At 40.2% G+C, this 20,573-nt stretch overlaps 1 protein-coding gene across 1 annotated transcript in view; it reads right to left on the reverse strand.

The window, feature by feature from the left end:
- The window catches only part of ANO10 (anoctamin 10), a 272,952-nt gene that overhangs the window by 215,570 nt on the left and 36,809 nt on the right, over nucleotides 1-20,573 (reverse strand). The window contains exons 5-8 of the mRNA XM_006868831.1: nucleotides 19,454-20,023; nucleotides 17,656-17,711; nucleotides 13,225-13,299; nucleotides 12,384-12,566 (exon numbers count right to left, since the gene is read on the reverse strand). Of these exons, the coding sequence (XP_006868893.1) occupies nucleotides 12,384-12,566; nucleotides 13,225-13,299; nucleotides 17,656-17,711; nucleotides 19,454-20,023 (884 nt within the window). The remainder of the gene's footprint in view (nucleotides 1-12,383; nucleotides 12,567-13,224; nucleotides 13,300-17,655; nucleotides 17,712-19,453; nucleotides 20,024-20,573) is intronic.

Here is a 20,573-nt window from a genome sequence, read left to right on the forward strand (position 1 = left end):
GGCCAGAAGAACAAAGATACTTCTTGAAAGAAGGACTGACAGAAAAAATCCGAAACAATACAGGCAGATCGAATGATTACTACAACAACAAGCAAGTTGCTTGCCCAGGAGACATCAAGGCAAGTGGTCAGGTCCCCTCAAGGCAAACCTCCTTCTATGACTAAGACCTAATGGGAACACACACTCTGATTGATGACAGTGTTTGTCACTGATAAGGGGAAGTGAGGAAAAGCAGCAATGAAGCAGCGAGCTAAGCCCTACAAGGTTCAACAGACTCCTGTGAACCCGGATGGAAACCTGGCTACCCAGCATTGTGGCAAGACCTGGGGACTCTTGGGCCCAGAGTCAGTGACATAGCCACAGAGGACTAGAATGGAGGGTGAAGCGTCTAGCTGATAAGAAGAGAGGGCACATGCATAAGTGCACCCACACTTGCAGATAATACCCACTTGATCTGGCTGGATGATCAGAACTCAAACAGAAGAGGAAAAAAAAATAATAATCTGACACAATTTGATGAACTTGGCCTACAACTATGGAAGCAGTAGTTCAAAAGAGGGAACAAATCTTCATAGCAAGGATCATTCCCACCCCTTCCACACACAGAGAGGATAGGGATGGGCAACTTGGACACTGGCTACCCAGAATGGGGGGTTACAGGAGCAAGAAGTGACAACTGGCTTACAAGCTTTCAAGAAGGAACCTAGATCCAGAGGGTGTAGAGGAAGGTAGAGTCTCCACTGAGTAGCATCCAATTTCTCTAGGCGGGGCCGAGGAAAGGAGATACAGATAGGTCTCTTGCGATACAATGGTGAATAATTGTTATCAGGACTGATTGTAAGGGCTGGAAATGTAAAGGTAGATGATTTGTAGCAAAGGGAGGGGAGGGATTAACTTTGCAGCCTAGGGGCGGAGGTCTCTGGGACCATCAAGGGAGAAGATCAGAGAACGGAACCCTACCCAGAGAAGCAATGATGCCAGAAATGGAGGCAGAGACGATGACGTGGAGAGATGGAGCAGCTGGGGGGTTTGGACCCGGAGAGGGAGAGGGTCTATGTGCTGACAACCGGGGGGGGGGGGGAGCAGGCTTGTGGGGTATACCACGTGGTTGGTGGATAATGCATGAAGGGCATTGTAACCATGGCAAGGAAACGATATATGATGGGATCAATGTAAAGCTAATGTCCTCCCATGTAAACTATCACATAACTCACAATAAAGCATTAAAAAAAAAAGGCAGAAAGAATCCAGAAGCCCATCCGGTGATAAAAGAACAAATAAAATGTAGCACATCCGTATAATGGAATACTGGTACTGGTTGTGTGCCGTGGAGTTGGTTCCGACTCATAGCGACCCTGTACAGGGTTTCCAAGGCTGTGAATCTTTATGGGAGCAGAAAGCCTCATCTTTCTCCCGCGGAATGGCTGGTAGTTTCAAACTGTTGACCTTGAGGTTAGCAGCCAGACTCGCAACCACTACACTACCAGAGCTCCATAATGGAGTATTAATTGCTCAGTCACAAAAAGAAATGATGCCAAACACTGATGAGCCTTGGAAACGTTGCTTAGCGAATAAGCCAAACTCAAAGGTCACATATTGCATGATTCTTTTTATCTGAAATGCCCAGAACAGGTAAACTCACAGAAACAGAAAACAGACTAGTGGTTACTAGGAATGGGAGAGGAGAAATAGTGACTGAGTTTTTGTAGGGTTTGTTTTTGAAATGATGAAAACGATCTAGAGTTAGTGGTGATGGTTGGTAGTGGAACCTTGTGAACACAGAAAACACGACTGAACTGTACACCTTAAAATGGTAAATTTTATAAGCATTATCTATCAATAAAAATAAAAGAGAAAAAAAACCCGCTGGTAAAAAGAAGCCTCCTCATTGTCACCCTAGCACAAGTAGCAGGTACGTAGGTCAAAGAAGAAAGGACAACAGAAAATGGGGAAACCATGGGAGCATGTTGGTGTTGTGTTCCCTTGTTGGTGCTGTGTTGCACTGCTGGTGGTATAATCTGCTTTATGGCCTACAGTGACGCTACAGGACTAAGAAGAAGTTTCCTCTAGGGTGTCCTCAGCAGAAAGCTTTACGGAAGACTGCCGTGTCTTTTCTCTAATGGAGCAACTGGTAGGTCTGAACCACTGACCCTTCGGTGAGCAGCTTAATCATTGCCAACACCTGGACTCCTTGAAAGACTTTCCTAATCTTTTTGTGTTAGAAATGCCTACTCCACAGGAAATAACAGGTAGAGACCCATATAAACCCTTAGTTTGAGGGGGAAGAGATGTAAAGAGTATGTTGTTGTTGTTGTTGTTGTTGTTGTTGTTGTTGTTGTTGTTAAGTGCCGTTGAGTCAGTTCTCACTCATAACAACCCCATATAGGGTTTCCGAGGAGTGGCAGGTGAGTTTGAACTGCCTACCTTTTAGCAGTGTTTAGCAGTCCAGTGCTTATCCTACAATGTCACATTATTGAACTTTAATAAATGGACAAAGAAGCCTTCACTTAAGCAGGTGACTGGGCATCAGGGACTCAGTCTTGTCACTCAATTTTGAAGGAAAACACTAACATGCTACGCATACACCTTGCTGTTATTCGGGAAATCCATACACTGCTGTCTCTCCAAGATATGGTACCCCAGGCCTCTTCAAGATCATCTAGTGCACGTATAACAATTTCAGTTTACGAAAAACTCGTAATATTCTTATAATAAAATCAGTATTATTGAATTTTTAAATTAATGTCCCCCAAACACAGCTGCAGTGTAATAGGAATGGCAGCAGGTGCTTCTGTCAGATGCTTTGGATTGTGGCTCAAACCACGGAATGAGTCTCCGTGGCTCACCAGGAAGCAATCCCAAGCACATACCCCAGACAGGTTGGGAGCCGAATACTCAGTGGTGAACAGTTTCCAAACTGTTCTTTAGTTGCCTTTGGATCTAGAAAGTATTTCCTTATGCTGTGTTGCAGCATCTGGGTGTAGCTTTAAAATTATGCCCAGTAATAAAAGCCTCAATACATTTCTCTAAAGAATGAAGAAATTAAGAGTTGGGAAAGAGTAAAATTGTTAGCAAGTGAACTGTTTTTACTAAAACTCAATTTTAAGAAATCTTGGAATCTTATGCTCAGTACTCAAAATTGAGCTGTTTTAGCTCCTAAAATAAAATATCAAGCCTATGCAGAGATATGTAGACAATTACTTTCAGATGTGCAACTGGGACAGCGTCTGGAAGTCAAGCAAATGCCTACATGTGTGATGGATTGTTTATATATGTATGGCCTTTCTCACTATGGTCTTTTAACTCCCACCAAATGCATAGGTGGGGCTATGCAAACAAGGTGCTTGTAGCCCACTAAGGGGATTGGAAAGCTTGCAAATAATGCAAATAAGGTGAATGGCACCCTTGTGGGAGTGGGAACAAGCAAAGAAGGTGTATGGAACCCAAACCAGGTGTTTGGTCAGGTTTGTCATACCACCAGGCTTAAACTGAGCTATCCTAGAGTTACTACAGCAAGAAGTGACAGGAGTACAGCCTTTGGACCCAGAGTTCCTGCACTGAGAACCTCTTACATCCAGAAAACACAGACAGAGCTGTAATATCAGAGACAGTACAAGATGTCAAAAGCGGTGCCAGAGAAACAGTGGCAGCGGAACGAAGCTCAAAATGAGATGTTGCAGTGGCCTTCCAGGCCCATGGAGCAACATAATTACAATGGGTGTGTCACCCCATAGAATGAGAGAGTGGAGCTCTTTGGTCAGGAGGCTTCGTGATAGAGTGGAATGCCCCCAGGCACTTATTGGCAGAGCTAAGAACTCTGTAGCACTTGAAAGAGCAGAGCAGAGGCTGGGCCAGCAAAGAGGCCCAAAGGGCCATGGGCTAAGATGCCAAGGGCCAAGGAGAGGCCAAGAAGCTGTCCTGATCAAGGAATCATATCCTGAGTCATTCTTTGATGCTGAGCTATAACCAGTTACTTCCCTAGTTGGGGTGTTAGAGGAGAAAACTAAAAGTGCCATGGACTGCCAAAAGAACCAACAGATCTATTCTGGAGGAAGTGCAGCCAGAGTGCTCCTTGGAGGCCAGGATGGCTAAACTTCATCTCTCATACTTTGGACATATTGTCAAGAAGTAACAGTCACTGGAGAAGGATGTCATGCTCGGTAAGATGGAGGGTCAAAGAAAAAGAGGAAGACCCCCAACGAGATGGATCAGCCAGGTGGCATCACTGATGGCATCAAATGTGGCAGCGGTCGTGGGTTGGCCCAGGGTTGGACATTGTTTCGTTCTGCTGTGCATGGGGTCGCTATGAGTTGGTTCTGACTCGATGGCACCTGACAACAACAACTTCCCTAGTAAACCCCAAATCATGAGTATTGTTTATGAGTTCTGTGTGACCAATGCAACAAATTATTGAACCCAAAAGAGAAATAGAAAGTGCTGTGGCAGGGACAGTTTGTATCAGAATTAGTAAAAAGGCGGGAGGGAGGAGGTATGTATAACCTCTGCCTCATAAGAATCAGCCTTGTTAGACTCAAGGAGGGAGAGGGGCTGTGTCTGGTGGCTGGCATGCAGGGGATATCTTTGGATGTTTGAATGGTTATATATTTCTGAATGCTTCGGTGTACATACAAAAAAACAAAACAGAAGGATTGGAAGCAAATGTTGTTGAATGATGATGCATGGAGGGGACTGAAATCATTGCAATGAAAAGAAATATGATAGAATGAATGTAAAGCTGATGCTCTCCCATGTAAACTATCACTCAATTCACAATAAAAACTTATAAAATAAATAAAACAAATTTTAAAAAAAGAGAGAATCAACTGGTTTACAAGCTTTCAAGAGGGAAGCTAGAGCCAAGGGGGCCTGGAGGAAAGCAGAATCTCCAGTGAGTACTATCCAATCTGTCTAGGCGGAGCTAATGAAATGAAATGCAGATGGGTCTCTTGAGATACAATAGTGAATAATTGTTATCAGGACTGATTGTGAGGGTTGGAAATGTAAAGGTAGATGTTTTATAGCAAGGAAGGGAGTGATTAACTTTCCAGTCTAGGGGTGGACGTCCCTAGGGCCATCAACGGAGAAGAGCCTAGAGCGGGACCCTACCCAGAGAAGCAGCGATGCCTGAGATGGAGGCAGAGACGATGACGTGGAACGATGAAGCAGCTGGGGACTTTAGATCCAGAGAGGGAGAATGTGTGCTGAAGACCGGGGGGGTGTGGAGTGTAGGGGGCAGGCTTGCAGGGTATACCCTTTGGTTGGTTGATGATGCATGGAGGGGATTGCAACCCTGGCAATGCAACGATATACGATAGGATGAATGTAAAACTAATGTTCTCCCATGTAAAATATCATATAATTCACAATAAAACAATTAAAAAAAAAAAAAAAAAGAATCAGCCTTGGGCTGCTGATAGTGGTTTGCCTTCCCCCTTGTGAAAGCAGAGGTTAGATATCCCACCACACCGCTGTAACGCCTCATCTGGATTATCCGTTGGTAGTATTTAGGAGCTCCTTTCCTACACGGCAGTGTACTCCACTTTCTGTGTTTCATCTCACAAGTTTATTCTGGTAATAGCATTTATATGCTCACGTTTTATTAGTACCTTTACACTTTTGAGTACTTTTGAAGCAATGGGCCAGTTCAGTAAATTGAGGGGCACAACAGAAGAGCAAACAGGGAGAAATTGTAAAGTTAACGAAAGTAAGCAATCACACATGTAATATAAAAATATATTACGCAAAACACACTATATACTCTATTATTATATATTATATAACACCATATCATGTATTAAATATATTAACTGAAAGTCAGCAAAGGACAACTAAGACAAATCTAAAAATCTCTGTACAAACTTCTAGAGCAAAGCAATTATTAAGAATACTATAGTATTCCTATGGAAATCATGATTAATTTTATATTTCTAATTTATTATGTAAGGAGCTCTGTTGCGTAGTGGTTACGAATCAGGCTGAGAATCTAAGGTCAGCAGTTTGAAATTACCAGCCGCTCCACGGGAGAAAGATGAGGCTTTCTGCTCCCGTAAAGATTTACAGCCTCAGAAACCCTATACAGGGTCGCTATGGGTCGGAACCCACTCGATGGCACTTAACAACAACAACAATAAATTATTATGTATATGAAAACAAAATTTCAGGTTCTGGTGAGCTGTTTCAGGGGTTCCTCACATCACCCATGGTTCGGAGTTCCCTTTATTCAGTAAAGATTTAGAACAACACAGAAAGAAAGCATATGACAGAAGTCAGCACAAAGCACAAGCCGGGTTGCTCTTCCAACAAAACTGCTTTCATTATCATATAGCGAATCTGCGAAATGTCGCAAATAGAGATTCTATGATAAGTAACAACAGAACACTACTACCAGCGATAAGAATGAAAAAAAAATTATTAGCTAATAGTACAGAAATCCTAAACAAGATATTAGCCCACGCAGCATAGACTGAAAAAATGTTGACAGGTGGAACTAATCATTAAAATGCAAGCATAGTGTTTCATTTGGAAATTTATTAATGTAAAAGAAACACAAAATAACAGGAAATAAACAGTATCAACAGAAGCACACACACACACACACAAATGCACAAAATTAGCATTCCTTCATGATAAAAACTCTTAGCAAAAAAGGAAAAGAACATGTTTCAACTGATAAAAGGTCATCTGCCAGAAACCTAGAATCAGCATAACACCCAACAGCGAAAAGACAAAAATCAGGAAGAAAACAAAGATTCCTTTTGCGATAGTCCATCTAAACTGTACTGAACACACTGAGAAGCCCAACAGATAAAAGTACAAAAACTGAAGGAAGAAAAAAACTACCATTATTCACAGCTGAAATAAACTTCAATCTTGCTTAAAAGCCACTGGGTAGGAGAAGAAATGAAAAATAAAAAAATTTAAAGCCTGGAATTGAATGAGACTGAAAATGCAACATACCAAAACTTTTGGGACATAGCAAAAGTAATACTCAGAGAACATTTTATAATAATAAATGTACATATTCAAAAAGAAGAAAGAACTAAAATCTACACCTTAACCCAAATTTTTCAACAATTAGAAAAAGAGAGGAAAGTAAGGCTTCAGGCATCAGAACAAAAAAAAAAATAAATAAAGGTTAGAGCAGAAACAGATGAAACAGAAAAAAAAAGAATCAACAAGACAAGACGTTGGTTCTTTGAAAAGATTAATAAAATCAACAAACCACTGGCAAAAAAAGAAAAAAGAAAGAAAAGGAGAAGATGCAAATAACACAAAGAAATGAGTGACATCACAATAGGGCCAACAGAAATAACACAATAACACAATACTAAAAAGATTGGTACCCCAACAAATATGAAAATCTAGAAGAAACACACAACCCACCTTAAGTAATAAAGATCTAAGCATAACATTTAAACAGACCTATGACAAAAGAAAAAATTATCAACTCATTAAAAACTCCCACCTAAAAAAGCTATCATCCAGATAGCTTTACTGGGCGAATACTCCCAAACATGCAAAGTAAAGTTTAAACCAATTCCACTCAAAGTATTCCAGAATACAGAAAAGGATGTTGCTGTTGTTGTTAAGTGCCGCTGAGTAGATTCCAACCCATAGCAACCCTGTACAGGATTTCCAAGGCTGTAAATTTTGACGGGAGCAGAAAGTCTCATCTTTCTCCCACGGAGCAGCTGATAGATTCAAACTGCTGACCTTAAGGTTCACAGCCCGATTCATAACTACTATGCTACCAGAGCTCCTTAAAAAAGGATGTACAGCTCCCAAATTCACTTTATGAAGCAACCATAACCCTGATACTAAAACCAGGAAAAGACATCATTAAAAAAGAAAATTATAGAACACTATTCCTCATAAACATAGACGCGAAAACTTGCAACAAAAGCCTAGCCAATCAGAGACAATCATGTGGAGAGATGGAGCGGCCAGACACTCTAGACTTAAGGAAGGAGAGGGGCTGAGTTCTGGCAGCCGGGGGGCTGGCTTTCAGGGTATCCCTTTGGTTGTTTGAATGATTATATATTCCTGAGTACTTTGGTGTACATCCAAAAAAAATCAGAGGGAATAGAAGCAAATGCTGTTGAATGATGATATACGGAGAGGATTATAGTCATTGCAATGAAATGAGATAGGATGAGTGTAAAGCTGATGCTTTCCCATGTAAACTATAACTCAATTCACAATAAAAACTTTAAAAAAATATATAAGGCATTATTCCCTGATTCACCTTGATTACACCAAGCCAGATCACTTATGTATATTGTTTGCCTAGCTTTTTGAATGAGCAATCTCTAAAATAGATAATCCTACATCTCCAAAAAAAAAAAAAAAAATCTTAGACAATAAAATCCAACAAAATATCAATAAAAAAAACAAAACACCACGAACAAGTAGAATTCATATCAAGTATGAGGAGTCCTGGTGTGGTACTGTAGGATAAGCACTGGACTGCTAATCACAAAGTTGGCAGTTTAAACCCACCAGCTACTCCTTGGAAACCCTACATAAGTCAGAACCAACTCCATGTTGCTTAACAACAGCATCATCATCATCATCATCATGTAGGAATGGTTCAATATTATAAAAGCTACCAATGCAATTCACCACATAATAAAACAAAGGAAAAAGATAGGATATCAATCAATGCATAAAAGACATTTAACAAAATACAACACCAATTCCTGATAAAAACACTCAGCAAAAGAAGAATAGAAGGGAAATTCCTCAACATAATGAAAGGCATATATACAAAACCAATAGCCACCATTACTCTCAATGGACAGAAACTGAAAGCCATCTCCCTGCAAACAAGAACCAGACAAAGACTCAGCAAAATAATTATTGTAAATCAGTGAAAGATTCAGCAAAGAGGCAGGGTACAAGAACAACAAACAAAAAAATAAGTTGGATTCCTTTACTCTAATAAAGAGAGCTCTAAAAAGAAAGAAATTACAAAAACATTTCCATTTACAGTGCCACCCAAAAGATGAAATACTTAGAAATAAAGCTAACCACAGAAACAAAAAAGACTTATACAGAAGAAATTACAAAACACTACTACAAGAAACCCAGACACCTTTTTCTCTTTCCTTTTGCAAAAAAAAAACGGGTTTTTTTGCAAAAATACAGGTGTTAATGAAAACCACTGGAAAATGTAAGCAAAATGGGAAAGGAAAAGACCTGGTCAACATCACTGTGTTTGGACAAGCCTACCACTACTGATCAGCTGATCTACATATATAGGATTGACATAAAGCTTGAGAAGAAAGCTACTGAGATGGGGTATACCTAGTCTGTGATAAACCGAAAATTGAATGTGAGCACTAACATCTTCCTGTGGAAATTTGAGACTAGCACGAACTATGTGCTGTTGTTGAAGCCCCAGGACATAGAGACTTTATCAAAAACATGATTACAGGAATACCACAGACTGTGCTGTCCTGATTGTCACTACTGGGGTTGGTAAATTTGAAGCTGGTGTCTCCAAGAATGTGCAGATCGATGAGTATGCCCTTCTAGTTTACAGACTGGGTGTAAAATGTTGTAATGTTGGCGTTAAAACAAAATAGATTCCATTAAGACACACTACAGCCAAAAGCGATATGAGGAAGTTATTAAGGAAGTTAACACCTACATTAAGAAAACTCACTACAACCATGACACAGTAGCATTTGTGTCAATTTCTGGTTGGAATGCTGACAATATGCTGCAGCTAAGTGCTAACATTCCTGGGTTCAAGGGATGGAAGGTCACCTATAAGTATGGCAACACCAATGGAACCACACTGTTTGAAGTTATGAATTGCATCCTGCCACTAACTCATCCAACTAACAAGCCCCTGAGTCTGCCTCCTCAAGATGTCTACAAAATTGTTGGCACTGGCACTGTCCCTATGGGCAAAGTGGAGATTGATGTTCTCAAACCAAGCATGGTGGACACTTGTGCTCCAGTCAACTGAAGTAAAGTCTGTTGAAATGCACCATGAGGTTTTGAGTGAAACTCTGCTGGGGGCAATGTAGGCTTCAATGTCCAGAACGTCTTTCAAGATGTTTGCTGTGGAAATGTATATGGCAACTAACAACAACAGTGAAAGCTACTAGACTCCTGGTATGGCGTTGTAGGATAAGTACTGGATTGCAAACCACAAGGTCGGCAGTTCAAACCCAACAGCTGCTCTTCAGAAATGCTACATGCGATCACTATGAGTCGTAACCAACTCAACAGCACTTAACAACAATGGAAGCTGCTAGCTTCACTGTGCAGGTGATCATTCTGCACCATCCCAGTCAAATCAGTGCTGGATTGTCACACAGCTCACACTGCTTGCAAGTTTACTGAGCTCAGGAACACTGGACATTAGTCTAGTAAGAAGCCTGAAGATGGCCCTAGATTCTGGAAGTTTGGTGATATGATTCCCAGCAAATCTATGTATTTTGAGAGCTTATCTAGCCATCATCCTCCTGAATCCATTGGTGCTGCCACTTGGCTAATCCATCTCATAGGGGGTCTTCCTTTTTAACTCTGACCCTCCACCTTACCAAACATGATATCCTTCTGTAGTGACTGATACCGCCTGACAATATGTCCAATGTATGAGATGAAGTCTGACTATCCTGGCTTCCAGGGAACATTCTGGTTTTACTTCTTTCAACACAGATTTGTTTGTTCTTTTGGCAGTCCATGGTACTTTTAATATTCTCCAAACTATAGCTCAAATGCATCAATTCTTTATGGTCTTCCTTATTCACTGTCCAACTTTTGCTTGCCTATGAGGTTATTGAAAATACCACGGCTTGGGTCAGGTGCACCATAATCCTCAAACTGACATCTTTGCCTTTGAACACTTTAAAGAGGTATATTGTGCAGCAGATTTAAGGTTTTCAGGGACTAATTATTCAGAAGTAGTCTGTTTGTTCTTCTTCCTAGTCAGTCTTCATCCAAAAGCTCAGCTGAAACGTGTCTGCTGCTATTTAAAATACCTGTGGCAAAGCTTCCCAAATCACAGCAACACACAAGCCACCGTAGTACGACAAACTGATGGAGGAATGGGGGGATCATCACTGTTATCATCGTGCTTATCCTGACCTTCTGAGAAGTCAGTGAGCTCATCTGCAGATGATTCATGACTATAGTTAGTAGATGATAAAACAATTTATTTGGTTCACTGATGCATGGATTGTGCAGTTCAAGTACCAGACCTGCCTTGGCATTCTATAGAAGAAGGAATTCAAAAACTCTGGGAAGTTGGCATGTTAGAGTAGATCTATCAGGATAATCCCCTAAACTCACACATGGAGTGTGTGAGAAGACACACTTTTTACCACAATTGTTGTTGCTGTTGTTAAGAGCCATAGGCTCAGGTCCAACTCAGAGTGACCCTGGATAAGGTTTCTGAGTTGCAGCTGGTGAGTTTGAACTGCCAACCTTATGGTGCAAACTGACCTTGAGGTCCAGTGCATTATACTGCAGCGCCACACCAGGACTCCATTTAAGAAAAATAACATACCAAGAAAGAAGGATGTAAGAAACAATGCTCTGAAACAAGTAAGACCCTAAAACAGCCTCTAAAAATATAGACATAGTGAACATACAGCTCGATAAAAGTGTGGTGAATATATCAGATTTTATGAGCTAGATTTTTCAAATATTGTTAAGTGGCCAAGCCTCTAAATGGTCTGTTTTGCAGTTCCTAAAAATAATTCTGAAATTATCTGTGTTACAGAAACTGCTTTATATTTACAACAGCAATTAAGTTATGTAACAGCAGTGTGGTGGCTCTAGAGGAGAAGCACTGGACTGAGAATCACAAGATTAGCAGTTCAAGTCCACCAGCTGCTCTGCAGAAGAAAGATGAGGTTTTTTGCTCCTGCAAAGACTTTAGCCTATACAGGGTGGTTATAAGTCGGAACCAACTCAATAGCGCTAAACAACAAGTTGTTTAAACTAAAAGTGAACCTTTGGATTGGCAGTCCATTTTTCAGTAATGGTCCCAATTCATTGCTTGAGTAACTCATTCTACCTGGGTTTGAATCATGACTAGTACACAATGCTGCCACCCTCCATGACCCATCTCTCACTTGAGTCTTTATTTCTTGAGCAATATATTCTCACTACCCTCTAGCAAAGCAGCCACACAATTCACCAAGCTTGACACATGAGGTTGTTAGGCATAATTTCAAATTCAAGATAGACATATTTCAACGCACAATTGCACTGTTAATTTTAAGGTGACTCACAATAAGAAAACTAGCTGGAAAGCACTAATAAAATAGTCAAGGCTGAGATAAGAAGTGTACAATGCACTCTCTAGCCACAATTGTCACTGAATTTTACTAAATGTTTAATTAAGCAATGTTCAAACTTACCAAATAGGTGGACATTTCTTTTTCCAACATGACTTGCTCATATAATGTAGCATCAACATTTGCCTTTAAAGCCTGAAGCTTCCTCTTCACTTGGACACCATGCTTTTTTTGAAGCCAATAAGGAAGTAAAGACTCTACAACTTGGTTAATGATCTGCGAGGTAATCAGGAGAGTGGCCAAGCTCTAAAGAAAATTATATATATATATATTTTGTAATAAAGCTTAATAAAACCAAAGCATATATACAATCATGCAATAAATAACATCAAATCTTAAAAAAAAACAACAACCAACATACTATAATATTATTAAAGCTAAATACTGGGAAAGCTAGCTATTAGAATGGTATTTAAGGTTCCACATAATAACACACATACAAATGGCTGAATTAATGAATAAATTGTGACTATCAGCCTTGCTTTTTTAAGCCTGAAAATGGATGATATAATTGACTTTATTGCCCTATATGATTAATGTTGCAAGTTGACTAGCTTCAAGTCATTTCTTTTCATTTGAGTTAAGATGCCCGGTGTAATTGCTAATGCGTTTTGTTTGGTTGTTTTAGAATTAGTCTTGCTGCTGCTGCATGCCATCGAGTCAGTTCCGATTCACAGCAACCCTGTATAGGGTTTCTAAGGCTGTATATCTTTATGAGAATATAAAGCCTCATCGTTCTCCCGCAGAGCAGCTGAGTGGATTTGAACTGTTGACCTTGTGGTTAGTAGACCAACACATGTAACCCATTATGCTAGCAGGGCTCTTTAAATTTGCCCTAAAAGTACACAAAGTATAAAAAAATCTCTAAAATCTAGAAATTGACTTTTCTGTTATTCATACTCACCTGACGCAAAAGCTTCATATCCTTCAGGACAAAGGCAATGTAGAAGAGTGAGGCGAAACAGTTTAGAAAGTTGAACTGCCAAAAAAAGGTAAGAGTACTTAATGTTCCTTTGTGGTATTTTATTGCAAGTATGAATATAACATTTAAGTATGTAATGAGGGACTTGAAAAAGTGTGGATGGATTTCTTCCAGGTACCCCCAACTAAGTCAAACTATATGCTTTAAAAACAGCATAAGAGACCAGGCAAGGAGACCAAAAGGTGGTAGGAGGAAAGCAAAGTGGCATGGCACCCCTAGAGTGAAGCAATAATACAGCTCCAGAGTATTTCACTGTCTTCCCCACCCAACAGAAGGAGAACAAGGTGCAGCATTTCTTAACCCCTGCCAAGTAACCCAGGTAGCCCAGGTAGTCTCATTCCTGCTCCAGATCAAACCTACGTCCCACCAACACCACCAGGGAAACCTAAAAGAACCAACAAGGGGGATAAATCCTGGTGTGGCACTAGGAGTTAAGGTGCTGGACTGCAAGGTTGGTTTGAACCGCGAAGTTGGTGGTTCAGGCTCACCAATCGCTCCTCAGAAACCCTATACGGGATCACTAAGAGGCACACTGACTCAGTGACACTTAACAACAACAACCACCACCAACAATAAGAGTGTGCGGTGGCTCCATACAGTAAGCACTGGACTGTGAACCACAAGGTCCTTGGTTTGAGTCCACCAGCCACTCCTTAGGAGAAAGATGAGGCTTTCTGCCCCTGTGAAAATTTAAAGCTTCAGAAATCCTATACAGGGTCACTATGAGTCAGAACTGACTTGACAGCACTTAACACCACCACCACCACTAATAAGCAGCCAAGGGAAGTACTCCTTCTTCTATAGGCCTGATAAGGCCATCCCATCAAGAAATACGGAAATTGTCAGGTAGGACTGGCAAAGACTCTGCCAGGATAAACGGTCCATAGTTTCAGAGTCTCTTCTGATATCTACCTTTGTCTTTTCTTTCTTTCCTATATTTTTAGTGACTCATTGCTTTATGCATGTATGACATTTTTAATGTCATCCCACAATTCTTCTGGTATTCGGTCATCATTGTCTAGTATAATAGATCTGTTCTTGAGATGCTCTCTAAATTCCGGTGGGATATGTTCAAGGTCATATTGTGGCTCTCTGGACTTGTTTTTTCTTCAGTTTCAGCCTGAACTTTCATATGCGCAATTGATGGTCTGTTTTGCAGTCTGCCTTGGCCTTGTTTTGGTTGATGATAAGGAGTTTCTCTAGGGTCTCTTCCCACAGAAGTAGTCAATTTAGTTCCTGTGTATTCTATGTGGTGAGGTCCATAATCATCTCTTAAGATGCTGAAGAAAGGTATTTGCCATGAATATGTCATTGGTCTTGCAAAATTCTATCATGCGATCTTCAGCATCATTTCTATCACCAAGGCCATATTTTCCAACTACTGATCCTTCCTCTTTGTTTCCAACCTTTGCATTCCAATCACCAATAATTACCAATGCATCTTGATTGTATGTCTGATCAATTAAAGACTGAAGAAATTGGTAGAATTATTCAATGTCATCATCACTGGTTTAGTGGTTGGTGAGTTATGTGGGTATTGTTGTTGTTGTTAAGTGACGTGGAGTCAGTTCCGAATCATAGCAACTTTGTATACAGTTTCTGAGGAGCAGCTAGTGAGCTTGAACTCCCAATCTTGTGGTCCAAACCAGCTTTGCAGTCCAGCTCATTAACCCACAGTGCCACACCAGGACTCCAGCCATCCTTGTAGGTATATGAATATTATCTTATCACAGACAGCATTGCACTTTAAGACAGACCCTGAAATGCTTTTTGACAATGAATGTGACATCATTCCTCTTCAATTTGTTATTCCTAGCACAGTAACCATACGTCTGATTCAGAATTGGCAATACCTGTCAATTTCAGATAATGCCTGGGATATTGATCTTTATGGGCTCCATTTCATATTTTATGACTTCCACTTTTCCTAGATTCATGCTTCATACATTTCATGTTTCAATTATTAATGAATGTCTGCAGCTGTTTCTTCTCGTTTTGAGTTGTGCTCCATCTGCAAATAAATGTCCCAAGAACTTTGCTCCATTCATGTCATTACGGTCAACTCAGATTTGAGGAGGCAGCTCTTCCTCAGTCATATTTAGAGTGCCTTCCCACCTGAGGTGCTCATCTTCTGACACTATATCTGACAATGTTCTATGGCTATTCATAAGGTTTTCAATGGCTAATCATCCAGAAGTGGTCTGCCTCTCCTTCTTCCTAGTCTGTCTTAGTCTAGAAGATCTGCTGAAACCTGTCCACCACAGGTGACCCTGCTGGTATTTTCACAATACTGGTGTCACAGCTTCCAGCATCATACCAACACACAGCCACCACAGTACAAATTGGCAGACAAGTGGTGGCAATCAGAGTAATATGGTCACAAATCAAAGAGTATCAAGAGCCACCAGAATCCAGAAGAGGCAAAGAATGGAATTTCCCTTACAGCCTCCAAAGGGAGTGAACTTCCAGACTCCAGAACAATGAGAGAATTCATTTCCATCTTAAAAAAATTTTTGTTTGTTTTCTGTGCTAATTTGCTATGACAGCCATAAGAAACTATATATACCAGTTCTTAAATATAAATTATCCACTTCTCTTAGTTGTTCATTTTTGATACGGCATTCGCTCAGTTCCCTGAGGTTCAAAACCGTACAACCATGTGTGTACAACCACCTGTGTTTTCCTCCCTCGATCAAATTACTTCACACTGAATTACTGACAGTGTCCTACCTGAACTTTGTTGCTTCTCAGCTCATGCTTTCTTCCAAAATTAAATTAATGCTTCTTAAACAACCACTTCTACAAGCAGTTCCCCAACTAAGAACCTGCCACTACCCTCTATACAAATGGGCTTCTTTTCTGTCTCCAACCACCACACTGGCTACGTTCTGCTTAGCAACATCATTTTCTGAGTCAAAAGACTGCTCTGTGTACATGTGTGAGCACTTGATTAGTGAGAAAATAGGGACCTTGAGAGCAGTATGATCAATATAGCCACAGGATGGGAGTGGGAGGGTGCTAAATTAGACTGTGAAATGGAGAACAGAAAGCCTGGGAAGGCTATGACATGCCATTTCCATAAGATTAAAAAGGGAGATGTTCTTGTTATGTGCCGCAGAGTCAATTCCAGCTCATAGCGACCCTATACAGGGTTTCCAAGAGGCAGCTGGTGAGGTTGACCTGCGTCAGTGCTGATACTACAGCGCCACACCAGGAGTCCAAAGGGAGAAGCAGAAACGTACAAAAATACAATGGAGGAAGAACAGACTTAAACTTATGAGTCGTTTTACAAGGTTGTCATCTGACATTGCAGCTGGCATTGTCGAAAAATAATAATGTCTCACAAATAACTGAACTCTTCACAGTAAATGGAGGGTGTTTTTACCTCTACACACTCTACATTACCATCTTTTTTGGAACAAAGGTTTTAATGTATCACCTGTTCCCCTGCCTTTTTATACAAAGCAAAGCAAAGAACATTCTTCCTGATGTAGCATTAAGCTTTCGAATATCAAAGGTTTCATAGGTCTACAGTGAGGTCTTCAGTCTTTTTTAATGTCTGCTGCTATTTACCCCTTTTCTTAATTGCCTCAATTTCTAAAAACATTGAATTCCAATAACCTACAAATATTTATGACAAGTTATATATTCCTCACCAGCTCTTGTCTCTGTAAGTTGGCCTGCTTCTAACAACCTAAACACCCTTCTAAATGGGTGGTTTCTGATATTTTAGGGACTGAAAAACCTATGAATAAGCTTCTTAGAATAAATTTTATGCTAGAAAAAAGATTCTAAGTAAAGATCTAGAGCCCTCACTCAAAAGAAAGGTACACAGATTGTGTTCAATCAATTTCATGTATAAATCATTTCTTGATTGGCCAAGGTAATTTTCTGATAAATGAGGCACTTTCAGCTGCATCACAGTTGCATTATTATTTATAATAACGGTAGACAGAAACATGCAGTGACAGTTTCTAACCAAATAGCAGGCAGGTTACAGTGTGCCTTCTGGGGACCTTGTAGCTTCAGAAATTGGAAAAAAAAATTTTTTTTAAGTTTTAATGTCCCATTACTAAACAAATTTTTGGTAATGAGAAGGATCGTTAAATAGTGAAAAATTCAAAACAGTCTAATAGTAATTTTTATATATTCAATTCTTACATGTACATTTGCAAATTTTCAATGTATGCATATGCAAACATATTTGTTAATCATTTCTTGCTCACTGTCATAAAATATACGGACTACCTGAAATCTTAAACTAAATGCAAGTCTTCATCTTTACATTCCTAAGTACTAAATAGTATGTACTAGTGTCATATTTAAAAAGTGGTATGTAAAAACTATACTTACCACTAAAACTTTCAAAATTAGATGATTCTGGTAGGCAGATTCCAATCTGTGGTTCTCTAAAATTATAGAAAGGAGAGTTATTTCTCTTAGGAACTAAAACACCATGGAAACATGGTCATCAGGTAATGAGAGAATATGCTGAGAGGCCAAAGCCTTGGTGAAAGTATTACTATCAAGAACATCAAACAGGAAAGAAAGAGGGTAAATTCAGTGCACATGTTTTCACTGCACTGCAATTAACATTGTGTTCTGACTTATTTTTCAAACATTACTGCTACAGAAAAAATCTGGGAGATGTTGGCAAATGATCCCATACACCACATCCCAAAACAGACCTTGTATAAGATGTCAGAGGAAAAACTGACGAGTAATCTCTAATGAGTAGGGGAATAAATCGTTTTCTGTACATGTGGCTTACCCGGATTAACTTCAAGGGAAACTCAAATTTCTATCTTCATGTAGGAAAAGGAGACACTATGTAGATTTCAAAACAAAGCCAAGGACAATAAAGAAAATTCTCAAGAGAAGTGTGATCTTGAACAGAGGACAAGTGGATTTGAATCCTAACTCAGCTCCTCTGCCACTGTCTGACCTTGGGCAAGTGGACTTGCCTTCCTAATACTTAGCATCCTCACCTACAAACAGTGCTGACATCATCCTTCTCCTAGTGTTGTTGCAATGATTAGAAATAATATAAAACCTTAGCCCAATATCTCCAGAAAGAAATCACTCAATAAAAGAGAGCTGTTATTCCACAATTAGTAAAAATAATTTAAAACATCTTCAGGATCCATGAAGTTAAAGCCTAGACTATTTTCTAGAGACTAATACAGTATATTTGCTTGTTTGTTTGAATGAATAAATAATAGTGAATGGCTTTAAAAAAAAATACTATTGCCAAGCTCCTTTTTGACCACTGATGCATGTCACCTTCACAGAGTGTAATGGTGGTCCTCAGTGGTCCACACCCACTAAACAATCAGTTACAAAACACTAGCTATAGTTCACTCAGTATCAAGAAGGTAATTTCAATCTACTCTACTCTCAGCATAAGATACAGTATCTGGAGCACAAGTTCTGGATACAGAAAGTTCTGGATTAGCCTGGCTCACCATTCACTGGGAGTCCTGGTGTGGCGCTGTGGGTTAATGCGCTGGACTACAAAGCTGGTTTGAAACCAAGGTCGGTGGTTCAAGCTCACCAGCTGCTCCTAGGAAACCCTATACAGGGCTGCTATGGGTCAGAACCAATTCAGCAGCACTTAACAACAACCATTTGCTGGTGTGGTATTGTAGGATAAGCTCTCAACCATAAGGTCGGTTTGAACCACAAAGTCAGCGCTTCAAATTCAACAGTCACTCCTCGGAAACACTATACAGGGTCGCTATGAAATGGAACCGACTCAACGGCACCTAACGAAAACCACCACCATCATTCATGAGACATGACATAAGAGGAACATGATCTGAGTTCTGAAGCCTGGTAAGCCTCTGAATATTTATCTGTAAAATGGCAAAATAAGTTCTATTTCATGTCGCCCTTAGGCGATGGAAATGAGATACTATAGACAAAGTGCTTACAGGGCACTTAGAACATAATAGCTAGCACTCAATACATGATGGTATGCATGGTATGAAGAAGATCAGAATTCACAGAACCAGTGAACTTTGCTTATGTCTCTATATTAGGCCCAAAACAACACTATCTTCTTTGCAAGGTAACAGATAGGTGAATCCCACAATTTAAACAATATTTCTCACAGGCAAGTAAGACATGAATACAATGCTTTAAGTCTTACCCCATGCAGTTAGAAATTCGGCAGCATATCGATAGAGGTGGTTCATGATCTCAATCACAATGGCATAGATGATGCTGGGCACATACAACAAGATACTGGTCCACTCAGACTCACTGTTCTCATGCAGCCCTAAGACCCAGTCCTCCATGTCGAAGTAAATCATCATGACATACAGAGAGAAATAGAGACAGAGGCACACAAAGGGCAGAGAGACCAGGTAAATGCGCATTTGTCTCTTGTAACTGGGATAGAGAGGTTCCTCCCTGCCAGTGACAGGGTTGATACCCAGGACCCCATGAAATCCTGGTCGGGGCTCTTCAAACTGCCTCTTCATGACCAGCGTGCCCCACCTGTAGGTCATGCTGGCACAGCCACGCTTCCACACCTCCAAAATGACTGTGGACCAGATCAGGTTGAATGAGGCGAAGATCACATATTTGTCATAGTCTTCCCACACAAACATGTAGTAAGGCAATCCAATGATGGCCATGGGAATTAAGGCAAAAGTGAAATATTCCAAAAATCCAAAGTAAAGAGCAATCGTCTCCCCAAAATAGCCACGAATATTGTCTACAATGAAAAGAAAAAAGATCTTAAGGTTAGATATACATACTACTAAATTCTTCTCTTTTTAATCATTCCAAGTAAGTTTATTGAATTTTTTAGTCAATTGGAGATCAGTTAACACCTTCCTTCATTCCCCACTAATCTATAAAGTCCCACGCTGTATACCCCACTTGTCTACATAACAAATGAAACATTGCCCTCAATGTAGGGCCAAGCCCACAGTATTGTGACACCCTCAGTTGGCTTCCCCTTTACTTCCCAAAGAAAAACGGACACTGGGGCTTATCTGAAATCCATGAGGTCCTAGTTTAACTTCAGTCTTGGGCTGTGAACAATTCTATTTATGCTCCCACTTTAATTTTACAGTTATAAATGTTCTTTTCTGAAGAAGAGTCCTTTGCTTCTATAGCATCCTGCCTCCCCTGCACACGGACATAAGTTTCCACTAATGGGCCATAACAAAAGCTTCACTGTTCTGAAGAATGCAAATTATTCAAAATCCTACACTAAGGAAGCGTCCAGCTGATGAGCAGAGAGGGCATATGCATAAGAA

This window comes from Chrysochloris asiatica, unplaced genomic scaffold (assembly GCF_000296735.1).
Source record: "Chrysochloris asiatica unplaced genomic scaffold, ChrAsi1.0 scaffold00124, whole genome shotgun sequence".
In the NCBI taxonomy this organism is placed as follows: Eukaryota; Metazoa; Chordata; class Mammalia; order Afrosoricida; family Chrysochloridae; genus Chrysochloris; species Chrysochloris asiatica.